Genomic DNA, 27774 nt, shown 5'->3' on the forward strand with positions numbered 1-27774 from the left:
AAAAACAAAATTATTTCTCATTCTATATCATAATTTCATGCATTCCAAACGGGGCCTAAGTGGAGTAAAACCTAACTTGAGACAGGTGCATGGATCTGTATTGGTTAAGTAGTATTGCTGGAGTCAATGATTTTTCAAGAGTTATCAGGCTAAGTAAATTTTTGCTACTGTTAGAGGGTGTTTTTTTCATAGGCTTTTATAATTGCTTGATTGTCTCTTGTATCCCCTTTTGAGTTCAAGAACTGGGTCCAAAGCATCAAAAAAGCTTGTTGTAGTGTTTTCCCCAAGTTTTCCCACAGTGATGTTGACATGTTCCTGTGACAAGATATGTATTGGCATGAGATTTTGATAATGAATAATCCGGAAAAGGCTTGAAAGAAGGCACGTGGAATGAGAGCTAGAAGTACATGAATCACATGAGATGAGATGCTTAAAGCTTGCTGGTGTGAATGTTTTGCTGCTATGTAGTCTACTATTGGGAGGAGAGAAGAAGGAATTTTAAGGTGCAAGGTTGAGCTTAAGGTTGTCTAGCGCTTGAAGATGATTTGGGATTTGATTTAGCATTTTTGCTTGTTGCTTGTGGATGCAATGCTTGATATTTGAGATCTGTGCATGGGAAGTTGTGTTGTTGTTGTTGGAGTAGAAACATCTATTTATAGGCTGAAGAAAGTGAAGCTAAGATACATGCTTATGGGATAAATTTGCAAGATAATAAAGAGAACTCCAATGCTATATGATAATATACAAAACACCACAATACCCTTAAGACTTAGAGGTGCAGCACATTGTGTTCTTATACGTGAAACATGATGTAGCAGATTTAGGATACAATGTGTAGAAAATATTGGTGTCTGTAATTGATAAAGAAATACTCATTGGCAATAGTTGTGTGCTATCTTTGAGAAAGCTAGTAGAAGGAGTGTACTTTGCGCAGGAGATGCAGGGTAAATGCAAATATTGTTGTTTTGATTGGCTGGAAACTAGGGTTAAGGTAGATAATTATATATAGTTTTATGAGTATGAGTTCTCATCTTTGCATGCCCATGTCAAGATTTAGATTATTCAGCTCCAATTTCGGTCTCAAGTCCAAAACCGTTAATAATCAAAAATCTAGACTAGGGTATCATGTATTTCTGTTACATTCCACGCCACACCTAAATTTGTAAATTCTAATAGCGTGATTGTGGCTTGGGTCTACGTCTGTGGCATGCAGGTAATATTTTGGCTTTCCGGATATAGTTATACATGTGTACATTCTTGTTGTGCCTAAATTTTGTGTACGATGTATTTGTGTTTATTTAAGTATCAACGCCTATGTACAATAGCTTTCTAGCTAGTTTTTTTTTTGTGTGTAACATGCAATGTCATGACGTGGCAAATAGGTGATGCATGTGTACGCTTAAAAATGACATGTCACATTAAAATGATTAAATTATTAATGCATGGCCTTGTTTGAGTCGACTATAATTTTATTATATATATACTAAATTTACAAACAAAAAAAATCATCTCTTGCTGAATATTAAAAGTGATGCATGCATGAGGGCTGCTGCTGCAATAATATGCAACTATCATATTGAAAGCTGATCAACCCATCGAAAGCCACAGCTAGCTAGAGTTATTGTAATTAACTGGATTCCGACTTGAAAATAAATTTAATATTTAAAAGCAATATATGTAGTTTTCAACTTAATTAAATAAAGCCGTTGAAGCACAAGTACGATCGACATTCAATGGGAATGGCCTAGCAGCCCTGTGGACGGAATTATATAAAAACAGATTATTTAAGATTGAAACATAAAAACAGTAGGCGTCATATATGAAGATCGGATACGGCATAGAGGTGCATGTTATCACTTTTTTTTTATGGGTGCATTTTATCACTTATTGCTAGCAGGAAGGGATACAGGCCCGGACTTGAGTTGAGGCGGCATCAGCGGCCTTCTTAGGCACCAAAACCTTGCTCAAAATTTTTTTATCGAAGAATTTTCATTTTCTAAAGATAAAAGTTATATATAATTTAATCAGATGCCGCGTTCCCGTCACTAGTATTACATATATGGATTCCAAGATTGTAGCAAGAGCAGGTATATCGATCATAGATACCAATTGTAAAAGAAAATGCAGAACATATTTTAAAACAAAGAAAAAAGAAAATGCAGAACATGTGTCGAATAAACTAAACAGTTCTACCTAAACCGAAATGATCGAGCGCTTATTGTGCCAAAATGTCTTCAAGTTACTTGGATTCCTCTGAGTTGGTGACTTCATTCGAAATCCTCGTAAACGAGATCGAGTATTGCATGGGTCGATTATAATTTGGGTTTGCTTTCGGGACGGCGAGAATTATGGTCAAGGCAGGTTATTGGTCGGGACTCGGGAATAAAATTTGAATGCATGCATGTTGCAGCCAACACTACAATAAGATCGATCAAGTGCATGCACACTCTAGTCAATAATTTATACCGAAAAATTATGTTAGACTCAAACATAATTTATAAGACCATCAATTGACTGATACTTTGAAAGCAGGGGTATTTGACCGTATTTCAAGTATACCGAAAAAGGTGCATGCATACGTAAAGTGTTAAGTAACTGTATAAGGTACTGTGTAACGAATACAGAATAAGAAAGCGAAAGGAACACTTTTTTTTTTACCACTAAATGATACTCGATCGGATACTCTAATGATTCTGCTTCGGGACATCAACTATTATTTCTCAACGATTTCGGAAGTCGAATTTGAACTTACAATAATTCATCAGACGACTAGAATAATGCTCTTATATATGGCACCTACTTGAACTACAAACGTTGCATTTTAATATAAGCAATCGGCCAGCACAAAATGAACCTTCGATTACTTGAATTGATTCAGATGGAAGATGACATGATCATAAATCTTTATGCTTCGGTAGCTACATATAAATCGATCTTCTCTATTATAAGCAAAACTGAAATATCGATGGAGAAAAAAACAAACGAAGTTTGTCCTTCGTATACTCCGCAAGAATTGTGGTCTTTATTCGATCGCCAAGTTAATTCTTCCTATCAAACCAATGAATCAAACGTGCCCAAATGAATTTTTTTTATCGTTACCTAACTCTCTCCTCATCAAGTCAATACAAGTCTTCTTCTTCCCAAAGCTTATTTGCAATGAACGCTGAAAATTGGCTGCTGAAAACCCTAATTCCCTAAACCTAGCCCATCAGATTGACCTTCCGATAGAAGAAACTGTAGACGACAGTATTTTAGGAAATAGCATGAAACTACGTACGTACCATGCACGAACGCACACAGGACAAATTAGCATATTATATATTGTCTTCATAAACACGTTGTCGTATGCTTTGAAATTATATATAATCATCCTCCTTGAAACATCGAGTTGCAGAAACATTGAAACCTGCTTCAAATTATATTTCGCTCGATGTTCTCTCAGAAACAAATATATTGGCTCGAATCCCGCTCGATGTTCTTGTTTTGTTTTTTTTTTTCTCCTTCTTTTATTTGCTGTGAGTTTTGTCCTTGTAAACGTGGTGAGATATATGTTGGAAAATGGTTAGAAAAATTATTTAAAACCAAATTTTAATTGATTAATTTAATTAAATTAAACTTATAATTAATTAAAGATGAACATGGATTTGAGTTCTTCATAATGAGGGCTACAAAATCATATGTTTGTTTGTGTAATTTGGTTTGTGGGTGAATAAGAAATTGTCACTTAAAGATGACTACTTAGAATGAGAGAAATGTGTTTGTCCCACATTGGAAAAGAGAAGTGTTGAAAACATTTTATATAGAATCCATTGTGTATGCCCCCTTATACCCTCTCGCGCACGCGCAGGGGGGGTGCAAATCTCAGGTCCCAAGGAAAACCCGTGTGACCTGCGGACACGAATGCAACACCGAATTGAGGGTCAGAACGCAGATTCTTTTTGCATTTCCGAAAATTCGGTTTTGACTTTTCAAATTCTCTTGACTGTTCAAATTCTTCTTTTGTAACAACTAAGTTATTGTGTGTTATGGAGAATTATAACAGAATTGAAATCAGTGTTTGTAACATATGTAACTCATATATGTTATGATCTTTTGATTTCTATAACATACATCTTATTTATTGCTGATTGCAAATCCTCACTGTATAAATAGTCACCATCCTTTCATTGTAAGATCATCCCATTCGAAACACAGTCCTCTCCCACTCTCAAAAGTCTTAGCTTTTCTCTGGTGATAGAAAGATGTACCTTTCGAGTTCGTTGAAGGTTCTAGTTAGTAGTGCAACTTCCTAGAATCGTTTAGTCGTTATATACTGGGAGACAAGCGCCAAACATCCTTGCACTGGTAGAGGAGGCGTAAACGTCTTAAGGACAGTGTGGTATCACACACGTCTCGACTAGTTCTTCCATCACCAATCGTTCGGTATTTTGGTTGAATTTCTTTTCGTGTTCTTCGTTTCTGATTTATAATTATTTATAATTCAACTTATTAAATTATATATGTAATATATCAATGTTTTTATAATAATATCATACGTATACTTTGGTATGAATGGTGCTGTCAAGGTCATGTTCTGGATCCAGACTATCTAGAGTCGATGCTTTATCGTATTGGGGAGTTTTGGGTCCGTCTGTGCTTTATATATCATTTTGGACAGAACTGTCCGTGTAATGAAAGTTAGTTGGCCGCTGACGTCTGATGGAGTTTGACAGGAAGTTATGAGATGATTGAACTTGCTAGTTGCTACCTCTTGGAGTTGAATAGAGAACACAGATGATGAAGTCTTACAAACCTTAATTCCGACAATGCACATATATAGTAGACGAACATATCATTCTAGATATGAATGTGCAGGAGAACACTTCAAGTAGGGTTAGTACTTCGTACAATTGGTGCAAGAGACGCTCTAAATTCAAGTGATAATTAGGAATTAATATCGAAATCCTCTAATACATCGGATTTCCGATGACCACGTACTTCTATAATGTAGTGATTTTCTGTGTAGTACGTACATCCATTGGCGGAGCCAATTAACGACGAGTGAGGGCCCGTGCCCTCAGTGGGATCTTAACATTTGTTCACTGTGATTTTGCCCCCCGTGGAAAATATGTTTTGCCTCAGCACAAAAATGTGGTGAAACCCCACGATATTGTGTACTTGGAATAAATAATCTAGCTCTTCCAGCCCCACAATGCTATTTGGGTTAACGCACAGACAGGCGGATCTAGGAAATATTTTTTGGCTAGTTTATTTCCTTATTTGTAATTGGTTTTGTCAATAGTTTTAGTGTTTCTATGTTAATATTTTAATTGATCAAAATGATATTTCAATACTAATGAGGTCATTAAACTCAACTTTAGAAAAAAAATGGGAAAGAAAATAAGAAGAAAAGTAAAAATACTAGAGGTTTTCTCTGTGAGGTTCTCCTAAAAGAAAAATTGTAAAAATAAGATCTAAACAAACAAGAGGAGGAAAAAAGAAAAATGTAAAAAGTGGGGAAAAGAATAGTGTTACAAAGTCTCGAACCCAGGCATGGGTGAGACATCCAACTACTTATGTAGACTTTGAGCCAAGTTCAATGAACTCTACAAATAACTTTATTATTCAATTCTCCCTGGGCTGCAGCCCATGCGACCATTCACACAGATCCGCACATGTGCACAAATGTGATTTGACACAACAATAGCCACATATTTGAGTTACATTATTCATTTTTACTAGTTATTTAAGTAAAGAAAGAATAGTCCCTAACTACGGGTGTAGTGTGTGGTTTCTGACCGTGACAACTCTTTGACGCGACAATTTCTTAAACGTGACATTAGTCAGAGATTCGATCGTTGGCAGAAGCATTACACACTCCAGTGTGTCTGATTGGCCTATTGTAGCGAAAAGCTCGGCCGTGTTGGGCCACTGGAGGCATTACTATCGTCAGGGCGCTCAGGCTGTAATGGCTTGCACTAGAACCATTTCACATGGGCCCTATCAGGGATTAGTCACATGTCGGAGGAATTACATTCGGTTGTGGGGATACTCTGATGTTCCGGATGTGGACTGCCTCTGCTCGCGCTCGTAAGAACCACATGAGACTAGGGGCCTCCATGTTATTGGGGTACATGTAGTGTTCGAAATATTGGATATATCGCCGATATTTAGAACACGGTACAATAAGGGCATACCGATCAACGCATAAAAGCTTGTTAACGACGATATATCGGGTTGACCCGATATTCACCCGTTATATCGGTGGATTTTGTGTTGTGAAACGGCGTCGTTTCACTCACAAATTGGAATAAAAAAAAGGCCGACGGCTTCAGCCTTCGTCATTGACCTTCGATTCCTTGGATCTGTAACTCTGCTTCAGCTGAGAAGAGAAGAAGAAGAAGAAGCTCGCCGTCTCGCCTTCTCCACCCACGGTATCGCAAGTTTGCAACAGGTATAAATGGCTTTATCTCCTTCTGGGTTTCAATCACAATCAATTTGTTTACTTGGGCTTGATTAGTTCTTGTTAATTTATGTTGTTGTCTGTGTTTTATATCTTGGATTCTTGGATTAATAGGATATGAGGAACTCAGATGTGTAGGTTGTCTAGTCGTAGGCAGTAGGTTCTATGATTTTGGATTTCTAGTTATATCATGAAGAACCTATGATTCTGGTTAGTTGGTCTTGGATATGAGGAACTGAGGAATTGAGGAACTCGGGCACAATTGACACTTGAAAGCATGTGGACATATAAATAAGTTTATAACATCACTAAGAGGATCTCTCTTTTTAGTTCTTTTTTGGCGTCTCTTCTAATTGGGGGATATGCATGCATTGATGAAATTGATGGTGCAGGGATGAACTTGATGGATATAAAGGAATGGACTTGGTCTAAAGTACTATTAGAGGTCTGTGATTATCACAGTAATCATCTGATCACTCCTTTTGTGATCCATTCTAAGTTGTTGCCTTGCTTAAATAATTTTTTTCTAAGAGTGCTATAATCAGTAGATTCCATTCTCAGTTTTGTTACCTCAGAGCTTGTCCAATTTGACACTAGTTTGCCTCATTACAGACCAATGTTTTTAAAGACGAAAGCGAAGGCAATTAGGGGTCGCCTCGTTAAAAAGAAGCCTCAAGGCGATAAGGCGACCGCCTTTCCAACAATGATTATTTTAATTAAATACATAGAAATATAATTTAATGTATATAAATAATATTTTTTATTTAAAATATGGTGTGATTTGAATGAAAATTTGGGGAAAAACTCAGCCCAAACAAAAACTCATGAGATAAGTCCACAAGATGTTTGAATTGGCCCAAAAGAGAGTTTAAATAGAAAAGTTGTCGTTTGACGTCGGTGTTGACGAAAAGAACGAAAAAAACCCAGAAAAGTAGAAGATGATCTTCCACCTCACGCCGCATCAGTTGTTGCCTTCTCCAAAAACGACCGCCCCGTCGCTTTTTCATTTGCTTTTCCAGCAACTCCCCAGGTTTGGACAAGCGAGGCATTTTGCCGTCGCCTTGCACCGGCAATGCCTCGGCGTCGCTTTTGAAAACACTGTTACAGTGACACGACCCGCCCCAAAAATGTACCATACTTTCGAGGCAAATCGTGCGGGGACCACTATCAAAAGAGATTTACCAAAATTTCGGCATAGTCTCCCCTGAAAAGTAGCCAACCCTACCTGCATGAAAATGACACTTCTAATATCTCAAAACCACCCTGAACTCCCGGAGCCATCTGCTCCTCCAGTCAAAACGGACTCCACAACATTTAGACAAATTCAAGCATCAACAATAAAAATTCTCAACCTATAACATTCATAAAAACGTCCATTTCGCTATGAGACGTTAGGACATAAGATATCAATCGATCCCTGGAGCTTTCCGCTCCTCTTACCATAACCTCCCAACCCATGTTACGACCACCAAAGTCGTCATTTAACATAATATATAATTCCTGAAATAAATTCTAAAATCCCGGAACTATCTAATCAATTTAGGGGATTTCTCAATCTCGAATAATCATTCGGCAAATAATAATAGAATAGCCCCGCTAGTCAAACTAATAACTCAATACACAACTGGACTAGCCCCGCTAATCAACTAATAATAATTAGAGATAGCTAGAAACTGACTAGCCCCGCTAGTCAACTAAATGACAACGTCCTACAATAGGCCCCCGGCCAAAATATATATACATAACAAATCTCAGGTTTTCAATACCGTCACGTTACATTCACGGAGAGGGTATTGAATCATCCTATCCTAGCCGGCTATATATCTTCGCCTCTCAGGCGGCATCGCCCACCAGGCGGAAAAACGATATCATGTAACCTCGCCCCTCGGGCGGCATCGCCCTCAGGCGGAATAATACTATCAAGTAACCTCGCCCCTCGGGCGGCATCGCCCTCAGGCGGAAAAGTGCTATCGAGTAACCTTGCCCCTCGGGCGGCATCGCCCTCAGGCGGAAAAGTACTAACAAGTAACCTCGCCCCCGGGCGGCATCGCCCTCTAGGCGGAATAGTGATATCACATAACCTCGCCCCTCGGGCGGCATCGCCCTCTAGGCGGAAAAGTAATACAGTCTACCAACACAGTCACACAAATAGGTATCATTCATATCCGTTGATCATGCCCCTTTTTTGATGTTGCTAAGGAGAGGATACCTGATAGAATGGAATATGATTCCGTTGATCGTGCCTCCTTAATAAGATTAAAGGAAAAGATAACGGAATAGGATATAAAATCATTCTTATCCATTGATTGTGCCCCCTTTAACTTAACAAGTTAGAGGAGAGGATACCGGATAAGAATAATTAGAACGAGTACGGTTCCCAACCGTACGTATAAATCTCAATATGAATATAAATATCACAAATCATGAGAACCCCGTTCCTGGATAAAAATCCACACTTTCCAATTAAATCAAATAAGGCGTTATAAACATATATATCTCATATATATATCCAAGTCAGCCAACTATCATTGCACAGCAATTAAATCATATAACGCCCGAAATCACATAAATAAATATTCATCCATGCATAAATTTAAATTAACGTCCACTCGTAGCCAGGAACCTAGCCTCAAAATTGAATACTTGCAAGCGTAACCCGATATCTAATCTAAAATAATTGTGGCTGCACCCAAACCTTGTTTGGGCTGCCTACGTACCCTTTACCGGGGATCAAGCCATTCGTAGTTCACCTAATATTTAACTAAAATTACTATGGACACCCAACACACCGAATTTACTAAATCACTCCTTCCGGCATTTCTAAGCCCATGCACCCTTGCACCGTTAATATCGTAAACCTTTCCCAACCAACACACATCAACACAACCATCATCATAATCATCATACACCAAGTATACCATAATCACAACAATCACAATAATCCTTTATACGATAATCTAAATTATCAACAACATACGACAACCAAATTCATCGATTAATATGTCGATAAGTTCATATCGACGAATACTACCCAAAGGAGCAACCCACTGCCCTAACAATAGGGGTGTTAATTGAAAACCGAAAACCGAAAAAAAAACCGAACCATAACCGAAAAAAACCGAAGAAAAAAAAAACCGCACCAAACCGCAAAAAAACCGCACCAAACCGAAAGATTTGGTGTGGTTTTGGTTTGGGACGTTTGGAAACCGAAACCGAACCGAAAAACCGAATATATATATATTATAAAGAAATTATATTATTTATATATATTTTTAATATACATAATTAAATATGTTATCGATCGAGACCCAAACTTTATCAAAATTCGATGAATTTTTTACCATATCTGTATTTATATATGCTGATCACATCCGACGGTCGAAATTTCATAATTTGAATTTTAGATATTGGAACCACAACATGTCTACTAATGTGGTATAACTTGTTTAGTGGTCTTTTTGCAAATGTATGCAGTTGTGAAGCAACTATATCTTATAAATAGAATTTTGCAAATTTGTCCGCATGATGCGTTACATATAGTGAAATATGGTTATAGTAAAAAAATCACATATTTTCGATAACGTTTGTGTCCCGATCGAGGCGGTCAACCATTTTTACGCTTATTATCCCCTATAGGTAGCCTTATCCCTGGAACGTAAAATTTTTGAAAATTTTACACGAGCTGCTACATCACATATATGTGAGAGTGTGTGCATGAAAAAATCCACCAAAACTAGTCAAGAAGGAGGGGGTAAGAACAAATTCACTTAATTAGATGAAATTAAGTTAATGTTGACCACATCGATCGAGACCCAAACTTTATCAAAATTCGGTGAATTGTTTACCATATCTGTATTTATATATGCTGATCACATCCGACAGTCGAAATTTCATAATTTGAATTTTAGATATTGGAACCACAACATGTCTACTAATGTGGTATAACTTGTTTAGTGGTCTTATTGCAAATGTATGCAGTTGTGAAGCAACTATATCTTATAAATAGAATTTTGCAAATTTGTCCGCATGATGCGTTACGTATAGTGAAATATGGTTATGGTAAAGAAATCACATATTTTCGATAACGTTTGTGTCCCGATCGAGGCGGTCAACCCTTTTTACGCTTATTATCACCTATGGGTGGCCTTATCCATGGAACGTAAAATTTTCGAAAATTTTACACTAGCTGCTACATCACATATATGTGAGAGTGTGTGCATGAAAAAATCCACCAAAACTAGTCAAGGAGGAGGGGGTAAGAACAAATTCACTTAATTAGATGAAATTAAGTTAATGTTAACCACATCGATCGAGACCCAAATATTATCAACATTAGATGAATTTTTTACCATATCCTTATTTAAATATGCTGATCACATCTGACGGTCAAAATTTAATATTTTGAATTTTAGACATTGGAACCACAACATTCCTACTAATGTGGTATAACTTGTTTAGTGGCTTTTTGCAAATGTATGCATTTGTGAAGCAACTATATCTTGTAAATATAATTTTGTAAATCTGTCCGCATGTTCTTTTTATTTCGTTAAGAATCAAGTAATTAGACAAGGAAAAAACTCCGATTTTCTTTACAAAATAACCGAAAGAAAAACCGATATAAACCAGAGAAAAACCAAACCGAACCAAACCGAACACAATTGGTTTTTTTTTAAAAAGTGAAAAACCAAACCGAATTAAACCGAATAAATAGAACGGTTTGGTGTTCGGTATCACCTATAAACCGAACCATTCAAACCGATTAACACCCCTACCTAACAATGTCACCACGCGCCGCCGGAACAGTGGCGGCGCCGCCACTACCGGCGATCTCCGATCATTACCAAATTTCATCAACACAATCTATACGACATTTCTAACAACTTTCTAGTTCACATCAACAACCAATTTCAACTTTATAACTATATATAACCTTGATCGACCAAAAACTGCTGCCTTTTTAGCTGCAAAGTCCATCTCCCGTGTATTTGTTGACACGAGGGAATAGAAGAATGCATTGTACTTGTCTTTACTCTGCCTTCTTGTCGTCTTGAACCGCCGTGCCATGAAATCTCAATGATCACATTCGCCTCTGGAATGTCCAAGGAGTTATCACCCACCTTAGACATGAACACTGTTTACTTCCGGGTTTATTTTGAACTGTTCTAGAATTATTGTAGTCTCGGCCTGAGAGGTAGCACCATAGATCATAGGTTTTCGGAGCTTGGTCGCATATTCCGTGAGTGTGAAGAGGTTTTCGGAAAAGACAATGATCTTATCACCGCGGCGCTGCTGCTCATGAAATTGTATAAGAAACTCACACATCCTAAACTTGTTTGGATTCATCAAAGAAAGTGCTTGCTTTCTTTCGTGGGAGATTTCTTTCTGATAGTACTCCGCAAAGGTCTCTGTCATCTCACACCTTACTTCAGCACACATCACATTTGCAATGTATCCGCGTTTCGCCAAGTCTAACCAGTTTGCTTCATACAATTTCGGTCCAATGAGGAAGTTGAGATCTGATATCTCGTCATCTTCTCTCAACAGCGTCGCAGTGAGGCCAAGCTTGCAGTGTGATTTGGTGATTTGGATGACATTTCGAAACGACTCGGCAGGAGTTACATGAACCTCATCCATTAAAATCAACCCCCATTGTCGATTTTTTATTTCCTCAATAATATTTTTAGACTGTTCGGACCTATTGCTACCACAGCCAAGCATGTTATATGTAGTCACAACCACCACTCCAGCAGCGTTGTCTTTCCGGCGGATTAACCGTACCTCTCTTCAGCTTCTTCTTTACAGTCAGATTTGAAACGACAAATCTGTTTATCTTGGATGGTCATCCACAACTTGAACTGATGAACCCACTGATCAACTGAAACACCATTTGTTGCTATACAAAGGCATCTCTTTCCTATCGTGGAGGCTGCAGAAACACCAACTAGGGATTTTCCTGCGCCGCAAGGTAGTACAATGTTACCAGATGGATCTCGCTCTTCCATTCCCAAACATTTTTCCCGAGCTCTTAAACTGATATGGTCGTATCGTCGCGCGTCCTTGGGGCTTTAGTTTAATACCAACATCAGGGTTTACATTATCGTTTCTGTAGTCGTACTCCTCCACCATGGGATAGTTCAACCCATCTTGCGAGCAACGTCACATGACATCTGGAACCTTTTCAGGATCAATTTCGAATTCTCTGCCATTATTTGTTATACTACTAACTTTTGCTTCAAATATAATTCTATACTTAAGCAATGTGATCAGTACCTCCGGGAATGTGGATTCCACAAAGTACCGATTGTTCTGGAGGACCAGCTTAGCTTTTCCGCAGTTAGAAGCAAAAGAATGAATGAAATCAATGAGTTCTTTCACTAGCTTGATCTTCGAGAGCTTATTCAAAACAGAAATAGTGGACTCTGTTTTGAGACCACTTGAGGCAGCCGCACACAATGACTCCGGGGTCAAGTTATACTCGTGGATCAACTGTGCCCTGCGAACTGGTTCGGCGACGCCAATAAGAAAATCGTGAGCGTGTTCGTAAAAAACCGAGCTTCCTTCCAAGATTACTCGACCATTAGGACAAACCCACAGAGGCCGATTGGGGTGGCCGGGCTTCCATTCTGATTCGCTGTAGTCAAATTGTTCGCTATCGTCGTCATAAGAGAGCTTGCGTTTTTACTAGATCGGTCTCCCATTATCACCGTGCCCCATTGATTTTGTCTTTGATCTGCAAAATTCTCAGAACCGATGAGATTGAATATAAGTACTCACGCATTGTATGATATATGTAGAGAAGCAGAATCCCTAACAATATAAGTTCTCACTTATTGGCTACAGACGTCGCACGGTGCCGATTCGGCGATTTCAGCCACCGGCGACGCGTAACTACGGCGCCGACCAGCATAGCCGCACTCTCCTTCTCCTGACGCTCATGTCTGTACTGGCTGACGTGGGGCGGCCGGAATCTCGAAATTTCAAGTTTCTAGGCACCGTGCAGAGATTTTGAAATTCCGACCGGAGTTGTTGAAACACAGACATGAGCGCCGAGAGGAGAGGAGTGCGGCTGTGCTGGTCAACGCCGTCGTTGAGCGTCGCCGGTGGTCGGAATCACCAAATCGACATCGTACGGACGGTGCGGACGTCCGCAACTGAGAATGAATTTATATATATATATATAATAACATTAGTAAACAAAAAAACAGAATTTTCATAAAAGTACACAAAAATTAATATTGAATTCTTGTAACAAAAAAAGTGATATTGAATTCTACGAATAGAGGGATATAGGTCCACCGCTTATGGAATCTCTTATTCAACCTTAAAATAATTTCCAAATAAAAAGAAAGCACACGTATTTTACTAATGAAACAGAATACGTACAACATACGATGCCATTACTTGCCCCTAATCGCCCACTGAAGCATTACTCTCATGCATACTTCTACTTTGCAATGATACTCTACCATATCGATCTAGCGAAGGACCAGAACATTATATACCACGTTTTTCTTGATCATTAAGAAGTTTCCATGACCTAATCTAACTCATATAAAGCAATTCATACTCTTTGACCTAGCTAGTTTTATTAATGAACGTAGTCGCATGGCTTTTGATGTATGTTAATTAGTTTCATATTGTTACTTCATATTGCATATACAGTAATTGGGTTACCAATTTATTTTACTGTAGCTTTACTCCAACTAACCATATGCAATCACTATCAGCCAACGTACTCAACTACATGCGATCAACATGCATGTAGTTTAAGCTTCACATGTACTGATCCCGACTTAATCAGTGAGTGAAAGTAAGTGCGCTTAAATCACTGTATGTACATATTAATTGCTGTTAATATATATGTAAATCGATCTGATTGAAGCTAAATACAAGATTTGTCTGATCTGGTTAAATCTACGGAGAGATGCCTAGTACGTTTAGATGAATAACTGAACATAATGATCATTGAGAAATAAAAAAAATTGAAACATAGTGTTAGTGAAGCCATAAAGAAAAGGGTTGGAACAAATTAAACTCGGCCATGGAGAAGTTTTTTTTTTCTTTTTGGTAATAAAATGATGAAGGTCATATGAAGAACCAAGAACGTAACCATTTGTGTACATTATTTTCAAAGGAATCTATGTCTCTTTTAACTCTTAATTATGGCCTCTTATGGGGTATATATATATATATGCACCTATAGCATACAAAGATTTGAATAACTGATAGTAAAAGCATTCCATGCATGCTGTTGTTCAAACTCAAGAGAGGGAATTTTTGCTTTCGAAACTCGAAACATTTAGAAATAAAAGTGATTGTTTTTTTCTTCTTTTAATCTCAGGAAACAAAGTCAATAAATTCGCTAGCTGGGCACCATGCGAAAGAGAACATTATCGTTGGCCGAAAACTAATTCTGTGAAATGCCCGGGCCGTGTACTTCTCATTAAGTTTCGGAAGAGGGAGAGAGATCAGCATCCGATCTCATCAAGTGTCTCCCGGTTCACTATCTTCTTTTCAGGCTTTCAGCTGCATGTACTTTTCCCATAAACTTCATTAGAAAATTAGATTTAAAAGATCATCTATTATGATAAATGACTTACTCCCAAGTGGCGAGGCCGGGACTGAAAACGCGATTGGAACGGAACTACATTTTTTTTAGGAGGGGAACTGGACTAAATTAGGCCGTTTGTATATAAAAAGTTCTGGTTCCACGATTTTTCGATCTCTCTACTCTACCCCAAGTTGCAACTAACTAGAATGTGACATAGGATGCTGCCATCATTTATCAAATCACTAGTCATTTCAATTCGACCTTAAATTTTCCAACTGTGTGGGGATAACTGTTCTACACTTCATCTATACCTATACAATTTAACTTTAATAAATAAATATTCAATAAATTAATAACCTCGCTTAAGTAATAATTTTTTTCGGTCTCGACTCGAGACTAATGTATATTATTAAGAACGTCGCTAAATGCATAAGATAATAATTTTTTTAAAATCTCTATAGGTCCCGTCGAATATATAAAATAATAATTAATGTAATAAAATTAAAAACAAATCAGTTAAAATGATTAATAATTGATCAAATAAAAAAATAGTGAATAAAATTCATAATAAAAATTAAGGAAAGTAATTATTTAAACTTATCATTTTAAAGTTACTTTTAAGCATAAAATTATACCAAATTTAGAAAATGAATAAATATATAGTCCTAGTTAAAATAGACATAGTAGTAAAACTAAATGATTATGATCAATTCAGCTGAAATAACAACAAAATTCTGTATAAATTAATAATTTATTAATTTATTGATAAATGAATAAATTATTTATTTATCAATAATACAATAATCATGTTAAAGTAATAATTTATTTTGGTCCTAACATTATTTATTTATAGAGGTTTTATAGTATAATTCAAAAAAGAAAAGAAAACTCTCAACTTTTTATTTTATCTGTCTAGCAGTTATTGATCATACGTACATTTATGCTGGGTTTCTATATATCAAAAGGTTATGATTTAAGAGCCTCTTTTAGAAAATGTGTATTCCGATTGTTTTCTTCCTTAAATGAACTAATAATTGATGCCTTTAATAAATGAAGAATCTATTTCCTTTTTCTTTTTTAATTATGAGTTGTGACTGTAAGACTTTGACATCAATGATATTTTGTTCCCAGATACACAAAAGTACTTTGAAAGCAATGCTTCGATCTCTTAGTTAATTGCCTTCGCAAATCATTAAAATTACTGGTGAAAATATAAATCTAATGTGTTTTTTGCTTGTATTATATGAATTTGTGTAAATCCTTCTATTACAAATTACGGCCTTACAAATTAATCATTGTATCCAACCATTGAACCATGCATATGATTAATTACTCCGATCCATAAAACAAGCAAACTGTATGTGGTCCAAAATACAAAAGAAATCTATTAATTATATGTCGTAACTAAAGCGAGAGATATGCACTAATCATATTTTATTTATTTATAATTCTATTTAGAATGGTCGATCTGGCATTTCGATCCATACAGTAATTCATGCAATCATGCATAGTGTATAAAACTATAATAGGAATTGAACTGTGAGTGATCCTGTAGCTCCAGTGCGTAGTGATCGAGAGGGATTATTTACCGTCAAGGCCATAGTTCGAATTCCTTCTCCGTTCCCTCGATCATCTTTGCTTCCGGATTTGAGCTCTAGCCAATGTACTCCAAAGACCAAACCGCAGCGTCAGCTAATCCGGCGCGGCGGTTGTTGACAGCGCGCTGACAACACGAAATATATATTGTGCTCTTTAATCCCAGAAGAAAGACTCTTCAATTCCGAGACTTGTATCCATCAGATCGGTTCTAGCGAGCTGCCACATCGCAACCGGAAAGTTGTACTCATGGTCACCGTGGTGACGCACAACATCTAACTGCAGATCAGGGAGGTCATAAAATGTGTCATCGTTATGTTCATCTGAAAATGGTGAAGACGTTAATGAATTTTGACCCGGCCGGGCTTCTTCCGCTTCTTGAGGTTCATGGCTACTGATGCAGTTAGAGTAGCTAAGAGCAGCCGCTTTCGCCGCAGCAGCTTGGATGTCCTTCGGCGATGAGCTAGCTGGACGCGGAAGCTCCTCAGCTAGCTCAGGGAAGTTTAAATAGGCTGACCGGCCTTTGATCGTCAGAGCCGCTACGTCATGAGCTCGAGCTGCCATTTCGGGTGTCTCAAATGTCCCGAGCCATATTCTCGACTTCTTTCTCGGCTCTCTGATTTCTGATACCCATTTCCCCCATTCACGCCTTCGAACGCCTCTATACATTGAATGCTGCTTACTACCTTCTTCACTCCCATCGCTCTTTGCTCTTTTCTCGTTTCCGTTTCCGACTACTTGCTGCTTATTCGCTCTGTTACACTTCTTCCCCGCTTCACATTCTGCAGAGCTGGTTGAACCAAGAGAAGAGGTAGTGGTGGTTGATTGCTCTTCTTCCATTGTGAAGAAAGGTGTGGTGTGGAGTGTTAATTTCTTCACTTATATATAAGAAAGTATGTGCGCGACAAAATTAATGCAATTAATGGGACCAAACCAGTGAAGGGTACGCTATAATTGAGTGGTTTTAATTTAACTATCACATATTTACAAGTATTTGTAAAGTAGAAGTGGCACGACCCGGCTCATTTTAAGTAAGCTAAAACCGTGTCGGTGTCTTGTTCGGGCAGGCGTATTTATTTTTCGTGTCGGGTTCAAGCCGGCCCATTAGGTTAAATATTAAGCTCGGGCCACTGCCTAAGCCCATGACTGGCCGGGCCGACCCATTAGCATTATAAGACACAATTAACATTAAAAAATTGTATAATTAGAATATTTATTTTATATAACTATTTATAATAGTAAAATAAATATAATAATACAACACATTTGATAATCTTATTTCTAAAACGTTACATATGTCAAAATTATGACTTTTTATCATTACTTTGATGATATTTGTGACATAATGTAATTAAAATAATGAAATAATCAAGAAGTTTATATCTAAAAGGTTTAATATTCAATTATCATTATTATAATTGTTTAAATATTTATATAAATAATATAAAATTATGTGTTTACGGATCCGCCCATAAATTTATCGTGTCCAGGCCGTGCCGAGTCTAAAACGGTTCGGGCCATGGGCTAAAATATCTAGGCCCAGCCTGGCCTATTATAATAACGGGCTCGGGCTTTTCGGCCTACTTGCCACCTCTATTATAAGCATATTTGGCATCTTTCTCTCTAGCGCCGCTCGCTAGATCCAACAAGTTGGAAAACATATTCGATCTCCCAATGGCCAAATCTCAAATCTCCTCTCGTCCTTGTATCTCGGTCTCTCATGCTCGTCTCTCTAAGCCAACTTGGGTGGGTTTGGGTGCGATAGGAAGGGTTGTACCCATCGACCAACTCTCTTTCTTGGTTGGTCGATTCCTTGGACATCGTGTGTAGTCTAGTGGCTTCATACAAATGATCTTGATTTTCTTTTTTATGTGGTTCTTTGTTGGCCTTGTCAATGGATCTCTGCTTGATTCGGGCCTGTGAGGGGTGTTTTAATGCTAGTGTGGTGGTTCCGTGGTGGTGGGGAGGATTTGTTTTCCACACTATCGACATGGTTCTCCGGCAAGAAATGTCTACGACTTGTTTTGGTGGCTCTCATGGCTTGGTTTGAGAAGTCGGTGACGGTGGTGTTTTCTGGTCGGACATCCTGTGTAGTCTAGTGGCTTCATACAAATGATCTTGATGGTGTTGTTGTAGCTCGAGGTCTTTTGATGGCTTGAGGCGGGAAACAGTGCCAATGAACTTCTTTTTTTTCTGGGCGGTCACTTTGGGGATGATCAAATCTGAATTTGACTGTAACTTTGATGGTGTTATTGGTAACCTCACCGATCTTGATTTTTGCTTGGAATTGATGTTGTGTTTGACTCTCAGAATGTTGGGCTTCTGCTCGGGAAGAAATTACTGGACCTTGATGGGACGATGTTTGAAGTGCAAGATGTGATGATTCATCCTGCCAAGAAGACGGTAGAGGTGGGGCAACCTATCTCTGCCGAGCTTTATTAGTCTTTTTGAATATGAGGGTAAGTCTATGTTTGTATGGTTGGGACATGTTAATCTTTATTCTACATTCACTTAGGCTTGTTATTTAAGTGCTATAAATGGTGCTGAAAAGATAGGTGAGTCGTGACCATATTGTAGGGCTAGACTTTATGACACCAAAAAAGCTGAAACCGGCCATAACTGAACCGCACCGAAACCGAGAAGCCGAAACTGGACGGAATCATTGCATTGGTGTTGGAAACCGAACTGAACCGAGCAGTTGGTGTCAGTTATCGGTTATATTCTTTTAGAAAATTGAAAACCGAACTGAACCGAGAATTAGGAGCTAAGGTTATAGCTTGTATTTGGTGAACATATATAATCGGGTGCTTATGCAAAGAATATATTTAGTAATAAATATATACATGCAGAGGTATGTGATTTTAATTTTTGTATGTGTATAATCATGCATGCAGAGATTTAATGTAATGCTTGAGGGTTTTGTCAACTAGCCCTCATGTTAAAACAAGTCTAGACGTCTAATGATGAAGCTGAAGAGGTTTAATGTGTATTTTGGTTAACTTGTGTTTCAACGAAGTACAATATTTTTGTTTAGTTAATATTTGAGTTCTGGATTATTCACTTGGTGAATGTAACTTAATTGAAATATTGAACTTGTAGCTTACTCCTTCACTTTTAATCTTTTTATTTTTATTAGTCAAGTACGAAAGGTCAATAAGGATATTAGGTTTTGTAACCGAAATGAAACCGAAACCGAACAGAATTATAAGTTAACCGAAACCGCGGTTTTTATATATATTTTTCGGTTTCGGTTTTGAAAAATATGAAACCGAGAGTTCGGTGTCGGTTTTCGGTTAGTGCTTATAAACCGAACCGTTGGCACCGAGTCCAATCCTACCATATTGATTAGTTTTGTCTAGACTTTATGGTCAAGAGATGGCTATTTCTGTCGACGCCTAAGAGTGTGTTATCTTGATTCTGCTTACTATAATTGGTTGACCTATTGATTCAAACAAATAATAATTGGGTGGTTTTAAAATTTGATGTTTGAATGATGTGTAATTGGCATGATCTCGCTTTTACATGTCTTTGTATTTTGGCCTCTACTATTGTCTCATTAAACAGCTCAGTTCGAGAATATTAAGGCACTTTAATCTGCTCATCATCATAATATAAACTCAATTGACGGGTATCGTAATAATTTTTAATTTGGGTCAATAAAAATTCAAAAAGTAGTGTTCGCGTGTTGCTAGCTAAAATTGCCCCGGCCCAGATGTACGTGTTTTGTTTTTTCTATGAAGCCAAGATTTTCACATGCAATCTGGGTTGAACAGAGCCAAAGATCCAGAATTTATGTTCACAGTAAAAGAAAATGCAACATCTCCCATGTAACAGATCTTTGTTAAATGATCACACCTTGTTAACTGTCTAAATTAAATCAAACCTTGGCAATGAAACATATAGATTTTTAAGTTTACGAAAACAAATTAATGACCAAAGAAACAATTATTTGTCATGCATGCATGTCTTAATTTTGTGAATGATCTTTCGCTTCCAGAGTTCCAGTAGGTTTGGAAACTCCAACAATATGTCTTATTTGGGGGTGTCATTTTCATTTTAACACTTCTTTATTTCACTATTAATGAGTCATATGATTCTCATCTCCAACGGTTAGTCTTATATAGAGGTATTATATTTACTAATGTTGGTTAAATATAATATGAGTACTATAGTTGTGAATATTGTAATACAAATATGTTATTTTAGTTAAACAAAGACGTTTGATTTTATCATAATATTTTAAATTTGCTCTTATCATACAATATATATTTGTTAAAAACAGAATAGTTGGTAAAATTGTTCCAACGAGTGGAATTATTTTTCTAATTATTCAAATAAATATTTTTATTTGTTTAGAAGTACCCATGTAAGTCTTTTTTTTTTTTGCCAAACATGGGAGACGTGCTGCGTCAGCGAAGCCCACCTAAACCCAACAACAGTTTTAGTTGCATTAAGAGCATCTCCAAATGGAGTATTCAAATTTTTTTTGTCAAATTCAAAATTTGACATGTGACATGGCAAATATAACTTTTGCTGATTTGGTTAATCTCTTCTCCAATGGAGATGTCAAATTTGAATATTTACATGGTATTTAAACAATCATTTAAACTTATCAACGAGTAAAAACAACATAGTTACTCATCTCCAACAAAGCTAATAAAATTAGCACCAACTCTATCTACTCAGTCATACATGTAATTCTTGGAGATAACAAGTTCCTCTATCAGCATGTCACTACTCTAGCAATCACAAGTTATTGCTCGATCTTGTTTGCTTGTCAAGGTTACTGCTGATTTTCTTAGAAGAAAAGTTGGACTGAAGCATCAACATTATTTCCCTCTTTATATAGAAGCAGTAGTACGACATGCTCAAAAACCACATAGTCCTTCCCCAACAACATTCCCATCACCATATCATTATACTTATCAAGAAAGTAATACCTAGTAGACTTGCAATCTTGTCTCCACATCAAATCCTGCAAGCTTACATACCCTCCTTGTACGTTTACTCCAAAGAAACAGGGCATGCAAATATATGTACGAAAGTGAAGTCAACAGAACAATCATGTACGAAAGTGAAATTCATGAAACAGAAAAAATGTATAACGATATGAAATTTGTGTTAAGAACTATATTTAGTTGAGCTAGTCATGTAAGCTTCTAGTCCTTTAATGCATGAGCATACCGGCTGACATATAGGGACAAAGTTTGAAGTTCCAAATTTATCATTAATTTGTCCAACAATTTCATGAACTTGACTCGAAAGCTTTTTATCTGTCAATGCCCCAGTAAGCAAGTTATAACTCCATGATAATCTAACAATACATGACAAAACAATTTGCAGCAAAACCACTTTGTCTAGGCAAATTGGGTTTTCCTTAATAAGCTTTTCAAAAGCCCATATCTTTTATCATATCAAGACGATCAAGAATATCACCTAATCAAACAATTATAATGAATTATAACAAAATGTATCCAACAACATCTTAAATCACAAGCTTAAGCACACACACTATCAGTTGAACAAGCCACAACAAATTATTCGAACTAATTCCCAGAAAGAAAAAAACCACGAACATTCCTAGAAAACTAATTCATGGTACATTTAATCAGAGAATTGAGTAAAAAAAACATAAAAAGCCATAGAGGAATAAAAGGGAACAAACAAATCTAGAAATTGACAAGGTAGACAGAAAAGAAAAGAACAATAATAAACCTAGAAAAAAAGAGAGAAAAGGAAAACATAAGCTGAAAGATTGAGGGAGAGGAACTACTCTGTACAAGACAAGTGCGGAACAAGGCAGATCTATCACCAAACTTGATGTATATTGAAATCAGAAGGTAAGGGGAAGTCGGGGAGAAGAGGGAGTGCTAAATCGAGGTGGTCCGTCGGACTGGACTGCTCGACGGCGGCACCGGTGGATTGGGTCTGAGTTGGTTATTCTAGGTGGGAGTTCCACTCTTTGTTCTGGTTGTTTGATGTTGAAAAGAGAGAGAGAGAGAGAGAGAGAGAGAGAGAGAGAGAGAGATGATGAACAACTAATAAAAAAAATATTGTCAGTTTGTCTTTGCTATGTCAATTTTGACATGGGCCTCCGTATGTCAATTACAGGTGGATCCACGTGTGAATAGCTAATCCATTGGAGTGGGTTCATTATTGTCAAATAGAAGCCGTTGGGCTGGGTTGTCAGAAATAACTTAACCGCTGGAGATGCTCTAAGACGCGTTCTAGCACACACCAGCCTTGTAAAACGCGCGTCTCTCTTCTTCTCCAATTTAGTGCATTAGCCAACTTATGCGGGCCCAATGTACTGTTTGAATATTGGTCTTGAAATTTGGCTAAATATAGGACTGAAAATGGAGCTAAGTCTTGGTCTTTTAGGCTGTTGGAGATGAGTTATGTAATTATAAGACAAGTCCTGGATTATGAAGTCACCGTTGGACTTGCCCTAATAATTCACTTGGTACAGTTCATGTATTAATTCACTTGGTACAGTTCATGTATTAATTCACTTGGTACTAACTACTAAACAAACGGAACTAAGACACTCTCACGTGAAAATGTACACAATCGAGCTAGCTGGTAGCATATTACCATGGTTGTGGGGTTAAGTTGTAATTAAATTATGAGTTTACAAAGACCACAGAAAACCAAGTGACTAGTACCCTCGCTCTCATCAGTCTCATGTACTTGTTTAACTTTGAATTTCATCATGTGCTGAATTGCTGATATTACTCATGTACTTGTTGAATGCATGTGCTCATCACAGCTACGTCATCAGTTGCGTGTAGTTCAATTGCAATCTCTGTCAGCAATTATTAGAATTTGTCTATATCAAATGGTATATAAACCTGTAGGTATGAAAGGACAATATATATGTATATAAAGTCATTGATAGGGAACGTTCACTCTATCGATGAACTCATTACTATTGAAAAATAATACTAGATATTGATACTTTACCCGTTATGCAGTTTCACATTTAAACAACGTGATGCGACATTAATACGGTCTTTAGATTAAAAGACACATGGTGTTACATGTGAAAAATTGCAATACCAATTGTCTATCAAATAATGCATGGGAAGAACTAATTAATGATAGATTAGACCACGTACAGAAGAGCAGAGAGGCTAAAGGATTACATCTTGTATTTTGTTAACATTACATAGTTTGCTTTTATAAGATAGGAATTGATATCAATAATCTCATTACTCTTACATGGTTAACAATATGCACCTCATATGTAATATTACTGGTAGGTCATGAGAAGCATAAATCGATATCGTATTAAAATCTGCATGGTCTTTTTTTTTGGTTACACAAATCTGTATGGTCTTTGTCACAATGAGTGTTAATTATGGCGTTCACCTCTTCATCATATAAATTTGTGCGATTATTAGTTAATTACTGTCAATCTTTCGGACTAGATGTATATGTGTCTTACATTTATACGTGATCAATCTCGAAAGAGAGAGATGAACTCCAAACAACTACATTCTTGAACTTCAAATTTATTGTGTTGCGATTTAACGAAGGAAACATATATTAATTATCGAAAGAATCATGTACAAAAGTTTTAAAGACTCGGCACTGTCTATTTAGTTGAAAAAAATGCCATGTAGTTGCACTTGATTGAAAATGGCAAAACATGTATATATGTAAGAGCAAAGATGACGACCTCCCACAATTTGCATAAAATTTTTCGCTTGCTATTTTTTAGCGCATGGAACAAAAACATGGTCGCACGCACACGTACGATTAACGTTTTCTTTAAATTTGTTGTTGGAGAAATATACGATATTTTAGCCATTTAGATTGATGATTACAGACTCCAAAGGACTTGCTGCATAATTACGTACTCTAAGAATATCCGATCATCTGCTCCGATCATAAAATCAGTTCGATCAAAGACAGATTGAGCTAGCGTTGCAGTGACGGAAGATAAGGCAGATGAAACAAGCTAGCTAGGGCAGAATCTCGTTCTCAGTTAAACCATAGATGATACATTGATATATGATTTTGCATATATTTTACTGTTTGTTGCTGGGCAATTTAACAACATAACATATAACAAGATTGCATAAGAAAAGATTTTTCTGCAATCATCACTCATTGCAGCTCTCTCATATAAAATAAAACATTAGTTCAGTGGCGGGTTTGGTTTATGAGAATGATCGAGCTGTACGGATCAGATAACATCCCAGATCGTCCTCATATAAATTAGGTGAAGCTATAAGAATCAGTAAGTGCGGGGCAGGAGTCCGCAGGACCACATTGATGCGATATACTCGAGAGACGTCGGAGACCGGCCGGACAGGCTAATCGGTGATTAAAGGCAATGAGGATAGTAACCTGGTCGCAGTAGGTGCCACACATGATTCAAAGGTCTCCTATGAAACAGGTAATAGATAGAGATACCTGCATTCATTTGAAAAACATACCATCAACGGACCAATATTCGTACTCTCCCAAACTGCAAGTCGACTCATCCGTTTGAGAACGTCACAGTATCGCGGTCTAACAACTGAAGATAATGACTCAATCTAACGACTCTAGCGGGTGAGTCGTTATGTTGTATTTGCGCTAAATAATAATCGAGTCGAGGATTCCTCTCAAATAAAAAACAATAAAAATTCACAATGTTGGGGATAGAAGAAAAATGACGAGGATGTGTACTAGTTTCTTTTCTTCTCTTCTTTGGAGCTTGGAGGTAAATAGTAGGCAAAAAAACCGATTTGCACCACAAATTTGGTCATAATTGTCAATTTGTACCTTGAACTTGCATTTGAGTTAATTTACCTCCTAAGCTTGATAAAAATTGTCGATTTGCACCATATTCGTTAAATTTAATGTTTTCCATCCAATTTTAAGTCACATGTCATGTATTTGAGGGGCAATATTGTCATTATATATTTATTCATATTTAATAATGAAATAAATTTAAAAAATTACTTAAGATGAACACTTGTTACAATTTTTTTTCGAAACATGTTATTGATTTATATATTTATTATTTTACATGATATAGTATGTTAAAAATATTAGAAAAATATAAATAAATACATTGAAAATTAAAAATAAATATGTGTTCTGGGAGAATTACTACTCTACCATTGTGTGTGTCTTAGCCTTATTAGGTTTTCTGTTAGAGATAGATTCGCATCTCTATAATAGATTAAGACTCTGAATCCTACGGGATTGTAGTTATGTAATGCCTATATATAAGCCCCATTATCAATAATTAAATGGTTACGTTTTGTTCCGTTACGTCATTATTATTCTCGTTTCGTTCCTCCTCCAACAATGTGTACATATATATATATATATATATACACACACAACACACTATATTTGAATGGGTGGGTATGTGAATATATAATTCGAAGTAGGGTTGAGTATGTAGAAAAAAGATGTAAATAAATATGATTAAAAAATAATCCTCCTTTTAAAAAATATTTGTATTTGTTTTTAAGAAAAATATAAATAGAAAATGACAACATTACCCCTCATGTGCATGATATTTGACGCAAAATTGGAGGAAAACAGTTAAATTTAACGAATGTGGTGCAAATCGACAATTTTTACAAAGTTTATGAAGTAAATTGATTCAAATATAAGTTAGGAGTGCAAATTGACAATTTTAATCAAATTAGGGTGTATTTTGATAATTTTGCCTAAATAGTAACGCACAAAAACCATATGGCCGGCCTTGCAGTTCACTGATGCGACTGTGAAATCGATGTACCGACTTATGAGGAAGTAATTCACATAGCCACCGATCAGAGCCGATTTTCAGCCATCAATTAATATCTCGCAGTTCAATTATATACATGGTGAGTTTTACCAAGTGGCAGGAGTCAGGCCCGGCCCTGGCTCAGTGTCAGCAGTGCGATCGCACTAGGTGCAAGACCAAGAGGAAACATAATTTTAGTATTAAATACTTATTGTTATAGATGATATTTAATTATATACCATAATAATGAAGAAAATCAGTCAGTTAATTCTCTAATACGAAGCATTCTCTAAACTGAATTAATTTGCTCGTTCAATTTGCCTCCTCTTGACTCATTAATTTCCCTTAATCTTCTCCCAATTTTCCAAATTATATATCTATTACTCATTAATTATGGAGAAGAATAAAAAAAATCCTTTTGCAACAATTAACAAAGCCAATTAATTTCTTTATAATCAACGAACATGATGAATTTCTCTATATAAATGGCTCAAAATCTTCCAAATATTTTCATCCTCTTGCAATTTTGTATATTTTTTTCTCAATTTTACATCTTTTTTTTCAATTCAATCTAGTCCGAATTTGCATGTCCGAATTCTTTTGTACGTGCAAGAGTTTTGAGTCATATCATGAATGCATTGTAATATTTCTTTTTTTCTTATTAGGGGTATTGGTTTTATGCCCCTTTTCACCCTTTGTATCATCATATTTTATTATATGAATAGGGGATGAGCCTCCTAGTTTTTTTTTGTCAACAACCTCCCCGTTAGTGTTTTTTAGAACATTTGAAAACCCAAAAAAAAAATAACTATTAAAAAATATTCTTTTACAATAAGGGGCACAATATTTCTTCTCTCACAGAGTATTAAATTATTCAGGACCGGTCCTGGCAGGAGTGCATCTACTATGAGATATTGAAAGCTAGATTAAAGATCAAGACGCGTTTATTGATAGAGCGTTCTAAGACATCTCACAATTAACCCTGTAAAATGTCATCGTTAATATAAAATAAGAAGAGATTGTTCAGTATGAGAAATTTAAGGGAACTCTAAACTTTTAGTGTTAACAAATAGTGGAGGGTTTAAGATTGATTATTAACTACTAAAATAATTACTATTTACATGATCGACTTCTTTTTACCAAACTAAACCAAATTCACCAATGCACCACATAATTACAAATTTGGTTATATCTTGCATTCTAATTCATCTGATTACATACTTTTAGACACCAATACAATTAGAGCTTTAAGGAAACATCTAATCATGCAATATTTATATTGACGTTTAGGTTGACTTAGGGCCTCACCTAAATTGCATGCAATCAAGTTTAACAACACTTATGGTAGAAATCAAACAAGATTACATTTAAGCATCAAATCTTTGTTGAAGACATGCTTCACGGTGGTGTCACTCACCATGGGGTACATGTAAATTTCTAGAATTTCTC

At 36.6% G+C, this 27774-nt stretch overlaps 1 protein-coding gene and 1 pseudogene across 1 annotated transcript; both read right to left on the minus strand.

The window, feature by feature from the left end:
* Window positions 1–11361: 11361 nt before the first annotated feature.
* LOC126795486 (general transcription and DNA repair factor IIH helicase subunit XPB1-like) lies at window positions 11362–13483 on the minus strand (annotated as a pseudogene).
* A 3262-nt stretch (window positions 13484–16745) lies between these two features.
* Window positions 16746–17429, minus strand: LOC126793689 (ethylene-responsive transcription factor ERF039-like). The gene has a single exon (XM_050520286.1). It carries the CDS (start codon window positions 17427–17429, stop codon window positions 16746–16748), a length of 684 nt encoding a protein of 227 aa, XP_050376243.1.
* Window positions 17430–27774: the final 10345 nt, after the last annotated feature.

Source organism: Argentina anserina, chromosome 5 (assembly GCF_933775445.1).
Source record: "Argentina anserina chromosome 5, drPotAnse1.1, whole genome shotgun sequence".
In the NCBI taxonomy this organism is placed as follows: Eukaryota; Viridiplantae; Streptophyta; class Magnoliopsida; order Rosales; family Rosaceae; genus Argentina; species Argentina anserina.

Excerpts from the sequence above, each read along its gene's own strand:
- LOC126793689 (XM_050520286.1), bottom strand. The coding sequence starts at position 17,429 with ATGGAAGAAGAGCAATCAACCACCACTACCTCTTCTCTTGGTTCAACC.